Genomic DNA, 15663 nt, shown 5'->3' with positions numbered 1-15663 from the left:
GGAGACAACTGACTCTACCAACTGCGCCACAGCCGCCCCACACAGCTGTGAATAAGCAGATCTTAGAAAAAAGAACAATAAAAACTCAAAGAATCCAGGTAGAAAGAGTCGATTTGATAAAGTAATCATACATGTTTCAGAATCTAAAATCTAAAACGTCTCACAATAAAAAATAAGACTCTTTATGTCGAGTTATGACCTTCAACTTTTAAAGGAATCCTGCTCTAAACATCTGTCATTAATTATATCACACTTCTCGTCATGTCCACTTTTGGTTTAATATCTCCACTTGTGTTTTCTCTTTTGAACATATTAATGTATATTATCAACATTATCATGTAGGCAAAGACATCTCTGAATAAAAAAGGGAAAGTGATTGTTTATTTATGGCTCCTCTCTCCCTAATATAAACAAAGGTCACAATTAAACATCTAATTAAGCTCAGTATCTCTATCATGTGATGTGGATCTGTCGTCATTCAAGCTTCTTATTAACCACAGAAGAAGAGAAGGTCACTGATTAAAGCTATAATGATTTCATTTAAAAAAAAACAGAAAAACATTCTCCTATCTTAATATCAGTGACTTAATTAATTTGACGTGTGTGTGTGTGTGTGTGTGTGTGTGTGTCTGTCTGTCTGTCTGTCTGTCTTCTCTTTCCTCTAATTGAACTTGTGTATTCCTGGTCACGCACACTCACACACACTGCTGTTTATGGAGTACTCTGTGTTTTTGCCTGATGTCATCAGAGCAGTTGCCACGGAGACCGGCAACACACTGAAAAGAGGGAGATCTGTCAGAAGAGACATCACAATCTCTCGCTGTGTGTCTATCTGTCTCTCTGAGCTTTACATCTACTGATTTATAGAGAGGAGGAAAAAAGTATAGTAGTAAATGAATATTACTGAAGTGGAAATAATCAATACATTTTCTAAATAATAAATCACTCAATATGACTTTTATAGCTCCAAATCACAATAAAATGTAACTATTGACACATTTCACAAAGAGCAGCTATAGAACTTATTGTGATAAAAACTGTGTGTACGTCTCAGTACCACCAGATGGCAGCAGAGCACAGACTACAGTCAGACAGCGAAGGGGGGGGTGGGTTAGAGTCCTGGGTGTTTTTTTGTGACATGTCAAACCAAACATATGTTCAAACTTAACCCTGAGGTTGTGTTCGAGGATCTGGAGAATCGTCTGTAACATCTTAAACATGACAGAAATGGAAAAACAGAAAATGACACATAACTTCAGTTTGGGCTTTAAGAGAACCGAGCTGTCAGAGCTGGTTAATTACATCACAGTCTCATCTGCTCCCTCTTCTGATTGGTGCTGACAGTTATGTTCACACAGCGCTGCCCCTCTCAGATCCCAAATCGGTCTATTAGGACATCTGTTTGGGATTTTTTTTTTTTTTCCCATCTCACAGAACCTCATGCTGCGATGTTCTCTCCCTCTGAAGTGTTCATGGGTGAAATGCCTGAACATGAATGGTTCACCAGTTTGATAAAGGTCAGACATATATCTGCCGCCTTAGTGTGATCTCGCAGAAAAACATGAAATGGTCATGAAGAGAGCAAAAGTTGTTCCGATCGAAGTGGCAGAAAGCAACATAAACATTCAAATGTTCTCCCCTTCTGCCTCTCTGCTAGCACATGTCAGTCTGCAAAGCCCCGCCCACCAAATGAAGCACCAAAAATGCACGCCAAGCCTTGTTGTTGTCAGAAACTGTCTGGTACACACTAGTTATGTCAGACTCATACAAAAACACTGACAGCTCATTAAAAACATCCATAAAAGTTAAAAAGTAGCAACCAATGTGAGCTACAAGGTGATGTGCTCACAAAATGTATTTTCTGTGTTTGTCACTCGGATTCAAATCTGGGCCGCCTGCTTGGAGGACAACAGCCTCCCTACATGTGGCCTGACCTTATCCAAAGACCATCTACCGCCCCCCAACAAGCACTTTCTGACCAAAAAACGATGATACTGTTTTTTTATTCCAGTCAAATGAGTAACCTATCCAGAGTGGTCCTTTGTGGTGGAAAATGTTCAAAAAAATGGCTGCATGCAGTTAGTCACTTCGTCACACACCTGCCCTGCGGCAGTGGTTTCAGGCATTTTAAATGACTTTATAGATCAGTGTTGTCGCTGATAGTCTCGTTTGATTTTGGAGGTCATTTGGAGGCATCAGCATTCATTTCAGTCTGTTTAATTACCAGAGAAAAGCTCCTCTCAGGAGCTTTTAAGTGCGAGAATCATCAAGGTTTTCCTCTTCTATGATGATGTCGAGATATTAAAAAAAGCATAACAAACCACACTCATGGAAAACAATTCATCACTGCTGTAAAGTGGTGTGAGATCTTCCTTTTTTTAAAAACATTTTGGGCCATTTTTTCTTTTTCTTGGACAGAGGCACTCATCATTACTACTGGCTACCACCGCCCAGAGGTCTTCCCTTTAATATATCCAAGAGTGTCGAATTTGAGTGTTGTAAATAATGCAGAATGTTTGGAGCTAAAAGCTAAAGGTGGATTTTCCAAGTCTGGTGGCTGTTTTGCAACTAATGTCAAAAGTGTAGGTCAGTGCTTCCCAAAGTGTGGGCCGCAGCCCCCTGGTGGCCATTGTGGGTACTGCAGGCGGGCCGCGAAAAGTCCTCCACCAAGTATAAAAATCCAATAATTATCACAATAATGATGATTTACCATGAGTCAACCCTTTTAGTGATTAGTAAGGCCTGTCATGACTATTCATGGACATAATGTTTAGTAACTTTCGTGCCTATCTTCCAATAATATCATGTCCCTCATTTGGATTTCATACAATACTCTGAAGGACAGAATCAGTGATCGTTTGTATAACATCTGTTCTTTTTGGTGATGAACTTCTGAAAATGTAAATGTTCAAAACAGTTCATTCAAATGAAAGAATTGGGTTCAGTTGAGCTCTATCCTGAATCAAAGCGAGCGCACCAATAATTTATCAGTACCAGTCGAATTTGCTCATCACTTTGATGATTTAGTCATCAAAGGGGATAATGAACCGATGTCCATCTCTGATTTTTGCTGCTGCAGCCAAACACGAGGCGGAGTCTTCTTTTTAAAAACGAAAAGCCTCAGAAAAACATCCAAGAAGCGGGTGAGAGAGCTGCAGATAAAAAGAGTAAACCATCCATCAGTGTAAGCCACCATGTTTGTTACAAACACCACTGTCTCACACAAACTCAGTGACTGATGCCTGACAAGGTAATACCCCTTCCACTGGATAGAAAATAGTCAGATAATTTGCAGGATGTGTGAAGCATGTTACTGCTGGATCAAATACAGTGAGCCGAAGAAGAACAGTGCCCAAGGGGAATATGAATACCTGTATTCACACACAATGAAAAGACACATTAAATATGTATGACTACAATCACTATTCAAAGTGCACACAACTTTAATGACATTCCTACAAACCCCCTGTGTGTGCAGAGCTGATGAGATGTTTATTCAAAAGGCTCTGTTCATATCATACGTATGCAAATAACCCAAGAAGTAATCAAGTCGACACATATTTACTTCTGAACAATGCTCTCTCTCCTCGGAGATGCAGGGATTGTAGAAAACGGATTACAATAAGCTAACTGATCACATTGTTTGTGACCATAATGTACACTATGATTTACAGACATTCAGCTCATTTCATTTGGGATGCCTCAAAAAGCATTAAAGGTATAACACGGGCAGAGGTGCATGGTCGGAAACCTCCCTAAAGGGGGGCCCCATCTGACAGCACGCACTCTTGTTGCCCTGCTAAGCGTTGCATGCATTATTGCTGTGAAAACCAAAAGTTTGTCAATGAAAGTCAACAAAGAAAAATGAATCGGGGAGGGATTAGTCCCCCGATTGATTTCTGCCAAGGCCCAACCAGACTCTACTGAACATGCAACATTTAAACATTAATGAATCAGATATTAAACATGTCCGTTCAGTGAGCAGTACCGTGATGTCAAACGCCCCTTTGGGCTTGTTGTTCTCAGCTCTGTGCCTGTAGAAGCTCCTGATCTTTGTAATGTGTAATACCTATCTGCATTTTCTGGTTGTATCTTATGAAGAGTGTGAGTAATGAATAAGTTCATTAAAACTTTACGCAACTGACAAAGCTAGTGGTGGCCTGAGACTTTTGCGCAATACTGTAACACGGTTTCAATTGTTTACTTTGATAGCTCATACAGAAGCTAGTTGTTCATTTCAGTCTGTTTCATAAACAGCGGGCCCTCTTTAGAGAAGCATACGGGTGCTAAAACAGAAGATACGTGTTTGAAGCACCGCAGCAGGGGAAACAGTGAAGCGTATCTCAGCCACTTGGAAACAGTTTTTAAAAATAAATGTAAGTTGAACTTGTGCATCATTTTTGAATCATTCTGCTGCTTCACCTTGCTGTCAAACAGCCATTTCCTGTTGTTTTAACTCTTCAACTTCCATGTTCCCGTACGCAGGCAGAGGTCATGAACCATAGTCAATGGTTTATCGGAGTAAAAAAAAACAATGAGGACATTCATTTTTGGATAATTTCCTCCATGAACGACCTCCTGTTATCATGTGGCTGAAATGTAACCGCTCATGTGGTGAAAGCTGCAGAAATGAAGAGGCAGTAAATATGTCAACGCACTCATGATGGCTCTTTTATTTTGTAAGTTTGATGGGAAACCAGCTGGAAATAGTTACTGGGTAGTTCTGAGGAGTTTCTCCAGGCGAAAGCCCTGAGTCTGATGGTCAGGGTTCAGGGACTGTTTTTGAGGGTGTCATGAAATCTTGTGAGGCTGCATTGGTCCAGAGGTTCCCACGCTGACCAATAAATGTTTCCAGGGGCAGCTTAAGGGTGTTTGTAGACGTTCCTAATTTAGCTATTCGGAAACGACAACATCTGGTGATTACTTCCTACTTCGGCTGAAAATCTCTGACGGGTTAAATGCAGAACACTTCTTCTTCATTCTCTTCACGTCCTGCAGTGAAGGCAGAATCCATTTCAGCTCTCACCCAGCGTGTCCTATCTCCTCTCTCATCACTTAGTCGTGCGTTGCAGTTTTTAATGCATTTTTCTGGGATTTTAAACAATTAATTAAGTTGGTGCAGCCCGTGACGCGAGCAGAATGGGATGCGCTGCCCCGAAAAATGCGCAGCTCTTCAGACGTGCTTGTGTTGCATGACGCTCTCCCTCTCTCTCCCTCTCTCTCTCTCTCTCTCTCTCTGCCTCTCTCTCTGTCTTTCTCGCTGCCTCTCTCTCTCTCCATCTCTCTCTCTTGCCTTCTCTCTTCTAGCTTTGTAAAGGTGACCGGGTTGCTACAATCTGCGCTCATTATTTACCGTCCTCACATTCAGCGGTGGAGAGACGGCCCTGACGCAGATCTGCTCCGGACCCTTTTTGTGACTGCTGGAATAAAGCTGCCGGAGCGGGGGGTGGGTGGGGGGTCTGTGTATTGACATGTGAAGTGCTGGGTGACGTTTCATGCGCAAACCTTCACTCCTCAGGTGAAGCCTCCACACCTTTGGCTGGGGTTTCTTCTCCCCCCCCCCCCCACTCACCGCGGCTTCATTTGCATCCAGATTCGTCTTTGCTCACCTCGCGGCTGACGCTTGGATGTTGGTAAAACGACGCGCATGCGTTGCTCTTGGAATAATTTTGCAGCCTAAGTTGCATCCCTGAGATCTTGTGTGTCAAAGTCGCTGGCAGGATCAGGAGTTAGTGATGTGGAGGACTCTGGACCACGGGAGCTGGGGGGTCTACTGCTTGTCCCTGCTGGCGACTGTGGTGTGCGGGGCTCAGAGGTGAGAATTACATGTGTCATGTCTCGTTTCATGCATGATTCAAAGTGTGAATTCTTCTTCTCTCAACATTAATGTGTTTCCCTCCCCAGTGCCAACGAGCCCAACAACATGTCATATGTGAAAGCCACCGTGGACAAGGTGCTGGATGGCTATGACATCCGTCTGAGGCCTGATTTTGGAGGTAACCCCCCCCCCCCCCTTTTTTTTTCTTTAAGCCTGCTGTGTTCATGTAATTAACATGTGCTGTGATGCTCACTAGCACTCCGCTGTCATATTTTCCATAGGCCCCCCTGTGGATGTTGGCATGAGCATAGACATCGCCAGCATTGACATGGTGTCTGAAGTCAACATGGTAAGTTTGCCTCGTGATGCGGTGCAGTGGGAGATAAGATTCTCCACAAAACAAGTAGAGAGGTTTTGAAATCGGTGTCAGTCCGGTTTGCCGGTGTACTTGCTGCAACGCCGCTCCTGAAGGGAGCTAAAAAAGAACCACCCCCCCCCTCTTCCTCCTCTTCCTCCTCCTCCTCCTCCTCCTCCTCCCCCCTCCGCTCCCCTTTTCAGCACCATGGAGAGATCCGCAATGTGTCAAAGCCAATCCGTATGCATCAAGTACTTCCCCTGTGGTGTCACAACCGGCGGAGGCAGAGTATTAACAAGACAGAGACAGAGAGACACGGAGGATGAGGAGAGAGAGAGAGAGAGAGAGAGAGAGAGAGACACGGAGGATGAGGAGAGAGAGAGAGAGAGAGAGAGAGAGACGGAGGATGAGGAGAGAGAGAAAGAGAGAGAGAGAGACGGAGGATGAGGAGAGAGAGAGAGAGAGAGACGGAGGATGAGGAGAAAGAGAGAGAGAGAGAGAGAGAGAGACGGAGGATGTGGAGAGAGAGATAGAGAGAGAGAGAGAGAGAGAGAGACACACACTGTTTAGTGATTCCACGCACACGGTCAGGGAAACGGACACAAGTGGGAAAGAACAGGAGAAATAACACGTCTGTGAACGCGTTTTGTCCGGGTGTTTTTTTTTTGTTTTTTTGGCCTCGATGCAGTAATTACATAACGGCCGTCAGTGAGTCAACGGGAGGAAGGAGCCCAGTGGAGCAGAGCGTCTGCAGAATATGATTTGACCACTTAATGCAAAGGTATCAATGCTGCTGCCAAGGGGGAATATACACATCAGGGCTATAGCAGGACGAGCCGTGTGGCATCAGAGAACATGAGGGAGAGACGCAGGCTAAACATGACTAAGCAACATACTGGTCCTTATATCACATTACTGGTGCTCTTCTGCAGCGTCACATACAACCCAATCTGGCTTTGAGTGTGTACATTGAGGTCTGTCATAAGCAAGCTTCAGAGAACACTTTGGTACTGCTTTGAGTTCCTGGAACTATTTTTAGTAGCTGCCTAGATATCTGAGTTCCAGATCATTGTAACTATATGTTGAAGTGGAACATACTTAGAGGACCTCTAAATATAAACTTCAGACTGAAAGTGAAGAACATTTTCATCTTGTGTTACTCCCATGGGTTTGACCGTGGGATTATTTGTGTTCATTAACATTAGTCATCCACAACCAGTGAACATTTTAATTTCATTTACATTTATCACTACTTGGATTTGACTCGTGTTCATGTTAGCTTGGCCAGGCTTGACTTTGCACAGTATCAGAGCTGCTGTATTGGAAAGCATCTACCTGTGTTTTAGCTAGCTGCAGAACACATGCATGTCGTCTCCTGTGAGTGGCAGTGTCAGTATATCCTGCCAGTCACATGTTGGGTGCCATCTGGTTTACTGCAGCACTCTAAAATGAACAGACGTTTTCTTATGTGTCATTGCAGTTAACTTGTCTGAAGGATGCTGAGGAAGATTTTGTAAAAAAAAGTAAAAATTCATGCTTTTAGCGTTTTCTCACATTCACAAAACTCATGAAAATGTCCTGATTTTTTCAGGGTGAGTTGCATGTGTTCACAAAAAGACGGCCGCAAATTCTCACACCGCCTTACCCTGGACATTTTTACAGCGAGCCCCCCTATAGTCAAAATATCCTCAAAAAGTCAGGGTGAGCTGATGTGTGACTGCAGCAGGAACTATTCAGGAATAACTGTTTGATACAGCAACTCAGGAAGATTTCACGGGCAGGCTGTCCTGAAATTTCAGGAGTGCACGTCTGGGGAAAAAAAAAGAAAACACGAACATCCCTCAGTGGGTGCTGGGTCCAAAAAGCACGAATAGGAAAAGCTAAACAAAATCAGCACACCATGAAGCTCCCGTTTGAAGGATTTATTAACAAGTGACGTTTTCGAGCCGACATGCTGTTCCTCAGACTTGAGGAGTGCACGTGTAAAAAGTGTCTGCATGACAACAAGCAAACACATTTTTAGTCCTTCAGAACAGGTCGACCATTTCTGATGCTTTTTCAAGAAGTCAGGAAAATAAAAATACAGTGTCACACAACTTCCATTCATTCTCCTCCCACCTCTTTGCTGTACGTCCACTTGATATGAAATCATTTTTCCAACAAAAATGAGCTTGGTGGCCTGAAAAGACCAAAAGTCCAGCTCTTTTCCTACTGAACAGTAGGAACCTTCTTCTTTCTATTTCCATTTAAAGTCATTTATATCTAAAAACTGCAGAAATGGAGGACCTATAGTCACACTAAGTTTTTAGAATAAACTTGACACATCCAGTTAAAATGTTCTTGAACTTAGATTCACCTGCTGCAGAGCGGTGCCTGAGTAGTTAAAGGAGCTCTGGGAGCAAAAACCTGAATAAAAACTTTAGTTTGAATCAAGAAGCGCAAAGGATCATTTCTTTAAACATTAACAGTTCAAGTCTTAAGCATTTTTTTTGAAGATTCCCCAGAGAAAGAGAATTTGTACAACTATCAATCTCAAGCTTTTCATTTTAATTTCCAGTTTCTTACCTCAAGTTTTATGTTAATTTTTGAAATCTATTCTGTTGCATTTCAATCTGATTGAGCAGCTTGTTTCACTGGTGACTCGGATCCTTGTCTCTAAATAGCTTCATTGATTTGAAATGGTGAGTCCGCTGTCTCCATCAGGATGAAAAACCTGCTACACCATTTACATTTAGAGGACATGCATAATTCATCTTAACATGACAACGTGGCTTTGTTAAGTAAACGCACACTGTGTTCGGGGAGCTACAGTAATGGCGTGCTGTCACCGGTTATGAATTGTTTAGTGGTGTGAATAAGGGCTGTGAAAAGTTTCATGGGAACTCTTAAATAACCCAGGCGTGATTCACCTGTGACGAATCAAATCATAACCACATGCACTCCTAATACACGCTCACAAAGCTCACAAGGTGCAGAAACGCTCCGGGGTCACTGTGTAAGCACCAAACTCTACATCAGTAATAGAGTACATTACTTCAGTCTCATGAATGTCTTCTTGTGCTTTGTAAGGATGTGCGTCACTTTAAATGACTCCGCCTTTTGACACATTTCCCTATATGTTGGGAAAATAAAGATTGCAGTTTCTTAATTGCTGCTGTCAGCTCGTTCACCTTTTCAGTTGTTAGCATGCTGCTCACAGGAAAGTCTCCAGCTAAGTTACCCCGGACCTGAGTGTAGTATTGACTCTTTGCATCACTTCTTAAGCCCACTGAAATGCTGTTCCCACTCTCTCTGGATATAGTACTTTTTCTGCTTTTTCTTGTCACGATGGAGGTTGCTGCTGCTGCATTGCTGTGATTGGTGAAATTCAGACTTGACAGGAGCATCATCATTGTGTTGCCACCTGTTGTGCCTATCGTATTAATTTGTATTAAGAGGGGGTCGGACAACTTTATAGTTGATTGAATTCAAGTAGAAAGAGTCTTTGATGATACATTTGTGATCGTTGGATTTTTTTTTGATTGTCTGTGAACCTCTTGGTGAACTACTCATAATCCCATAGTTTGACTTGTTGAATACCTGCGCTGTCATTTTTATAAAGACTGCGATCTATCAGGATTAGAAAACTATACACACAAAAGCGAGATTCCTGTTGAGATTATTTTCCACCATGACAGACGCAGTGTTTGGATAAGACTTCTTTTGTGTGTGCAGTGGTTTGTGTGTTGTCTGCAGTGATTGGTAGCTGTGTTAGCAGCTAGCAGGCTGCTAGGTTGGCAATTGTTTCCTCAAAACTGTGGCATAAAAGCTTTAAACCTAAACAGGTTCCACTCACTTCAGGTTAAAACACACTAAGTGCCTTTTGATTAGCTTAGCCTCCACCTGCAGGTTGTATGTGGCATACAGTAGCTGTAACTTACACAAAACCAACTAAACAAGTTTTCTCTTAATTGCCAATTTAAACTTGATCACTAAGTACGCACAACTAATTGCAAAAAACTATATATCAGTATAAAAAATCTACAAAATGAGACCCAAGTGCTTCTAAATCAGACCTTTTCTAAGAGTTTGTGTGCATGTGTTTGGAGTTTCTATGTGAGGTGCAATGCAGAGATGAGCTGACGTCTTCTTTTTTTTCGCCTCTCCTCCCTCGTTATCTGCTGATCCTCTCACTTTCTGCTTTGTCTCACACATCTTTTGCAGCTTCGCATCCACCGTTTCTCAGTCACCTCTCATCTGCAAGGACACGCTGCAACTCCTCAAATAACTTTCAACACACACTCCTCCGTGGTGGGGTGCACTTCATTGATCTCACCTCTGATGGGGAGGGAAAAGTGTTTCCCTCCCCATCAGTGCATCTCATTGCACCTTGATCACACAAAGTAAAACGGACCCTGGCGTGCTCCTGTCAGTCAGAGCGGCTTCCTGCCTCATACTCGCATTATGTTTCTGACCATAAGCTGATTTGAAGGTTAAAGTTTTCAGTCAGGGTTTGAAGGTGGAGCTTTTTAGGTTGTACCATAATTTCCAAACGTGACATCCTGACCCAAACCCGTATCTGGAAAATGCTGCTGAGCCCAAATAAATACCATAAAACGAATGCTAATACTATTTTTTTTTTCCACGTGTATTTCTGGCTCCATGCATCCATGGCCATCATTCAATTCAAACAGAGCTGTAAAATCAGAGAGGTAATTTCAGCTTCTGCAGGGTTCTACGTCTGTTCCTCTTATTTTTAAAGTGAATTACCTGAGTGTCTCTGGATCCATTTAGTTCTCAGTCACTCTGGTACCTTGTTTTGTGTATCGGTTATGAGCTGAGGGTCATGTACGGTGGCCCTGAAGGTCAACTGCACAATATTTCATGATTGCATTAAACATTTGAGCAGAGGACAAAAACATTTCAATGAATGCAAAAATATTTTATGAAAAAACGAATAAGCAAACAAAACATTTCACGTTCTGGGGAAAATATATCACCTTGTGAAAAACATATTTCATAAACCCAAAGGATTGTGGGACTTGACTGCCAGTTTGTGATTGGACTAGATCAGTGCTTCCAAAAGTGTGGGCCGCGGCCCCCTGAAGGACTGTGTGGGTACTGTAGGTGGGCTGCGAAAAGTCCTACAGCTAGTACATAAATAAAAGAAATATCACAATAATGATGATTTACCATGAGTCAACCCTTTAAGTGATTAGTAAGGCTATCTATCTATCTTCCCATAATATCATGTTGTCATGTCAAATAATTTACCCTAACTGAAAGTGATTGCTGTCGTCATAACTTCGGGCCCTGGAGTAATTTAGTATTTCAAAGTGGGCCGCGACAGTCTTAAGTTTGGAAAAGGCTTGACTAGATGAGACCAGTTGACCCTCAGGGCCACCGTACTCATGGTTATTGTAGATTATAAAACAGAGGAACTAGAAAAGCGTTAGACACTTAAAGCTAATCGTTACAGAATAAAAATTTGATTTTATGACAACGATATTCAAGAGACTCTCCTTTCTATGATAAAGCTTCTGGGAGGAGTGTTTGGATGGTAATAAAACATGGATGTCTTTTTATGAGCTAAAACGAAAGAGATCTTCAGGATTCAGATGGATTATTTCTTTGAAGTTATTTGTAATGTCTGTCACGACGAGGCAATAACCAGCGCGCAGACGAAAGAGCAATCAACACTTTCTGTGGAGGAGATGAATGCTGACTGATACATCTGACTGTTAGAAAGCACCATGAGGTACAAGATCAGCAAAGAAATAAGAGGTGGTGCTTTGTCTGCAGAGGGAACCAAAATGGACACAACATCAAAGTTCCTAACAGATGCTTTAATAACAAACGCTTTTAATAAACACGGTGATGCAGATAGTTACACTGTAGCCTCACAATAAAAAACAATTTTTTTACCTACTGGCCAGCTATTGGACGTTTCTGATGCCTGAATGTGTTCAGCATGATGTGCAAGTAAGCAGGGGAAGATTATTTATGTAGAAGAGACGTCACAAAGTGCTTCACAATAAGAGGTTGCAACAGACAGAAAACAAATACTTAAAAGTAGACATATACAGATTAAACAATGGGAATACAAATTCTCTACATGTCTCAGTTCCAGTGGATGAACGATCCTAAGTTTAGGAGCTACAACCTCAAAACCAGTTTTGAGTCTGGTATGATGAAAAACCAAACCCTGAACCTCAGAGTCCTGCTGGAGTTAAACAGCCTCATCAGCAGAAGGCTTTACAGCATTTCAAAGACATGCACGTTCCAGCTGCTCAAAGGTGGATTGTGAGTTTGCATGGTTGTCTGTCTCCTTGTGTCGGTCCTGTGACTGTCTGAAGACTTTTCCAGGGTTTCCCTAATCAAATCCTGACAACCATAAATATCCATTTGCGTCACGGGGAGAACGTTTTCAAACTCTGAGCAATTATCAAGTCGTTTATTCATTCAAGTTTGTCAAAAAGAAATTCTAAACCATATTTGCTTTCTTGCAGAATCAACCATTTTTCTAGAATTGCACTTTCATAACATTAGCTTGTTTGTGTCCGTAATCCTAGCACACACCTTGATGTACCGTGTGCTTCATGTTTCTGGTGTTGCTGTACTGTAACTCCATTTTCACTTTATAGTTTGCATTCATGAACTCCCTAGTCTTTAACTGAAAAAGCAAATGAGTGCCCCCCCCCCCCTGCAGGTTTGTTGGTTGAATGTTTCTTGAGCACAGTGGCAAAATGAAAGAGAGAGAGAGCGAGAACTGAGGGAGTGGAATCTAAAATGAGTGAACTTTCCAGACAGAATCATCTCTGAAGAAAAAACTAACTTTGCAACTATTAGCTCTGTTGATATCCATCCACATCATCCAAAGTTATCCCCGATCCCAATTTCAACTCATATCTGTGTACCTAGTTTTACTTTCATGCAGGGGAACTGTAGTGTATTACCCACTGTACTGGTCTATCCACTGCACTCAAGAACTCATACATAAAACAGCATGTAGAATACAGACTGAAAGTGTACATACAAATGAAAACCAGAAAGGCAGATGCCAAAAATAGGATGTATAAAACCACATGCATGCAATGTTCCCATTATAACTCACAATCCACCTTGAAAGGTGTGCTTGTGGACCGACCTCATATTCCTCCCCGCACATGGTCATATGTAACTTTACAAGGTCGATGCACATCACCTTGTAAAGTTACATATGACTATGTGCGGGGAGGAATATGTAAATACATACAAATGAGCCAGCAGATCAAAGGGTTCCTAGCTGTGAATTATGGTGACAGTGAGGAAGAAGAAATACAACTTACAATAAAATGGAGATGCTAGAGGAGGATTGTTTTGTTTTGGTGCCCGCAGCAGAGGGAAAGCAGGCTTCTTTTTATGCATGAGCTATTAATAAATGAGACCTGTGTAAGATTTGAGGGCGTATAGATTGTTTGCGCTGGTCTGAATCATGGACCAATTTCTTACATTGTTGCATAATTAGGTTTTGTGTTCACACAGGGACCAAAATGTGTGATGCGTAAGGAAAATGCTCTCTGACTGGTCAGAATTTCATGCAGAAGAAAACCTGAACTTCACAAAGATAAGTTGCCTCCTGTGTGGCTGCGGCTGCTCCAAAGACAATTAACAATTTCTAAATGAACCGACAACTAAACGTTGGCATCAACTCCGGTCCTCTGTGTTTATACTGTTTGCATTTATCACTGTGGGAAGACGATACAGTTTGAAAATGAAAGTTCAGGAGAAGGCGCCTGGGTAACTCCTGAAAAATGACCTGCTAACACATGTTCAGAAATGATGACAAGAGAAGGGCCCACAGTGATTGCTTCCTGCCGTTTGGTTGAATCAGATGTTTTTACACTGAATGAACCGCACCAAAGTCTGAATAAAGGGGAACAAGACCCACCTTTTCAATCAAACCCTCGTGCTGTTGTTTGAGGTCGATTGACAGATTTCACACCTGCACAAATGAACCACACTAACTTAGCAAATGGTTTTATTTTTAACCGAACCAAACAGGTTAGGTGTGAAAACGCCCTGAGTCTGCATGGTTCAAGGTTTTTGCTTAAAAAAAACGTGTTAAATAAATGGCATTAGTTGCAAAGCCTGGCTGCACATACAATTAGCATTTAGCTAGCCTTTACTTATACAACATGTTTCAATAATGTATTAATTAGAACAGGAACAGAAGGGCAGCAGCTTTTCTCCTGTGATGTTTTTCTTTAAAGGCACATACACACCAACATGCTTCTGCCTGCCCTGGCACATTGGCTTCACAAAGTCATTGCAGCTTTCTGGAAGGAGCTGAATGAGCTTCGGTGACGTCCCCGAGGCTGCAGAGAGAGGACAGAAACAAACTACTCACAGCCAAAATTCAAAATACGGGAATGGCTGCCAAACGTAAACGTGGCACTTACAGCTGGCTGCAGAGAACACTGGCTGGAAGTGAGGCATGTGGCCATGTCTCTTTTATGACTAATACCCAAGGCTGGATCTGGAAATGTGCTTCTCAAATGCTTACTTGAGTTCCAACGGTCAAGGAAAGAGTTAGTAAGCAGTAAACAAAAGGTTATATTTATATCAAACTGAAGGCATCTTAGAGCCGACAGTGTTTCCCTTTGCTGGACTTCTTAAGGTAAGACAACAGTCAAAATAAAGATGGACAGTTTCATGTCTGGATGTAAAGGAAGAATGTGCAAATATTTTGATCCAGTAGATGTCGCCCTTGAGCTCCAGTATGAAACCAAAACAAGCTGCTGTTTGGCCACAGCTCCTCCATACTGAAGCCTCCGCTCTCCTCCAGAGACACACCTCCAATCCCCCCCCCCCCCCGAGTTCACATGAAGAAGTTCTGCGCAAGCGGCAGCGGCGGACAAAATTGTCCTTGACTCGAGCCTCAATCACCTGTGTCCTGCATTGTTGTGTTAGCATGCTAATGTTAGCACACTTTGGTTAGCTCGTAGCTTCATATTGCATGTTTATTGACACAGAATGACCGTGATCTAAAAACGCTTACATAACTTCCAAATAATCAGTGAGTATGTTCTTCTTCTTCTCTCTAGTACTTGACTAAAACAGCTTTTATACACAAGGGGAGGAGCCGGCCGTCCTGTCCATGTAAACACGACTCTGACAACAACACAGCCAGCAGGACACGAGCTTCTGACTCATTGTAGACAGTCATGACTCAGAGACACATTTACACAGGATAGACTTGATGTCTGCTTTATTTATGGTTCTAATGTAAAACATTCTTCCTTTCACAGAAGTTTAATAAAAAGCAATTTGCATCTTGCTCGGTGTATCCACTTCTTTCTTCCTGACCGCAGCAGGGTTAAAGGTCGACTCCCAGCTGGATCCTTCATGAATCTCGTCACTTTCAGTCTTTGGGGAAAACAGTCTCTACCCCCTTTGTCAACACTGCCTCAGTCAAATATTCCTGTGCTTAAAAGATGCATTTAACCTGTCTGATTACAATGTGAAGTTG

General features: G+C 42.2%; 1 protein-coding gene across 1 annotated transcript in view; it reads left to right on the top strand.

The window, feature by feature from the left end:
- The first annotated feature begins 4939 nt into the window (after positions 1-4939).
- gabrb1 (gamma-aminobutyric acid type A receptor subunit beta1) overlaps positions 4940-15663 on the top strand; it is a 51068-nt gene continuing 40344 nt past the window's right edge. Inside the window, exons 1-3 of the mRNA XM_020641259.3 lie at positions 4940-5815; positions 5905-5996; positions 6100-6167. Coding sequence (XP_020496915.1) covers positions 5736-5815; positions 5905-5996; positions 6100-6167 — 240 coding nt within the window. The 5' untranslated portion in view covers positions 4940-5735. The remainder of the gene's footprint in view (positions 5816-5904; positions 5997-6099; positions 6168-15663) is intronic.

This window comes from Labrus bergylta, chromosome 18 (assembly GCF_963930695.1).
Source record: "Labrus bergylta chromosome 18, fLabBer1.1, whole genome shotgun sequence".
In the NCBI taxonomy this organism is placed as follows: domain Eukaryota; kingdom Metazoa; phylum Chordata; class Actinopteri; order Labriformes; family Labridae; genus Labrus; species Labrus bergylta.
The sequence above is the reverse complement of the archived record's forward strand: the minus strand, read 5'-3'. Positions and strand labels throughout refer to the sequence as shown.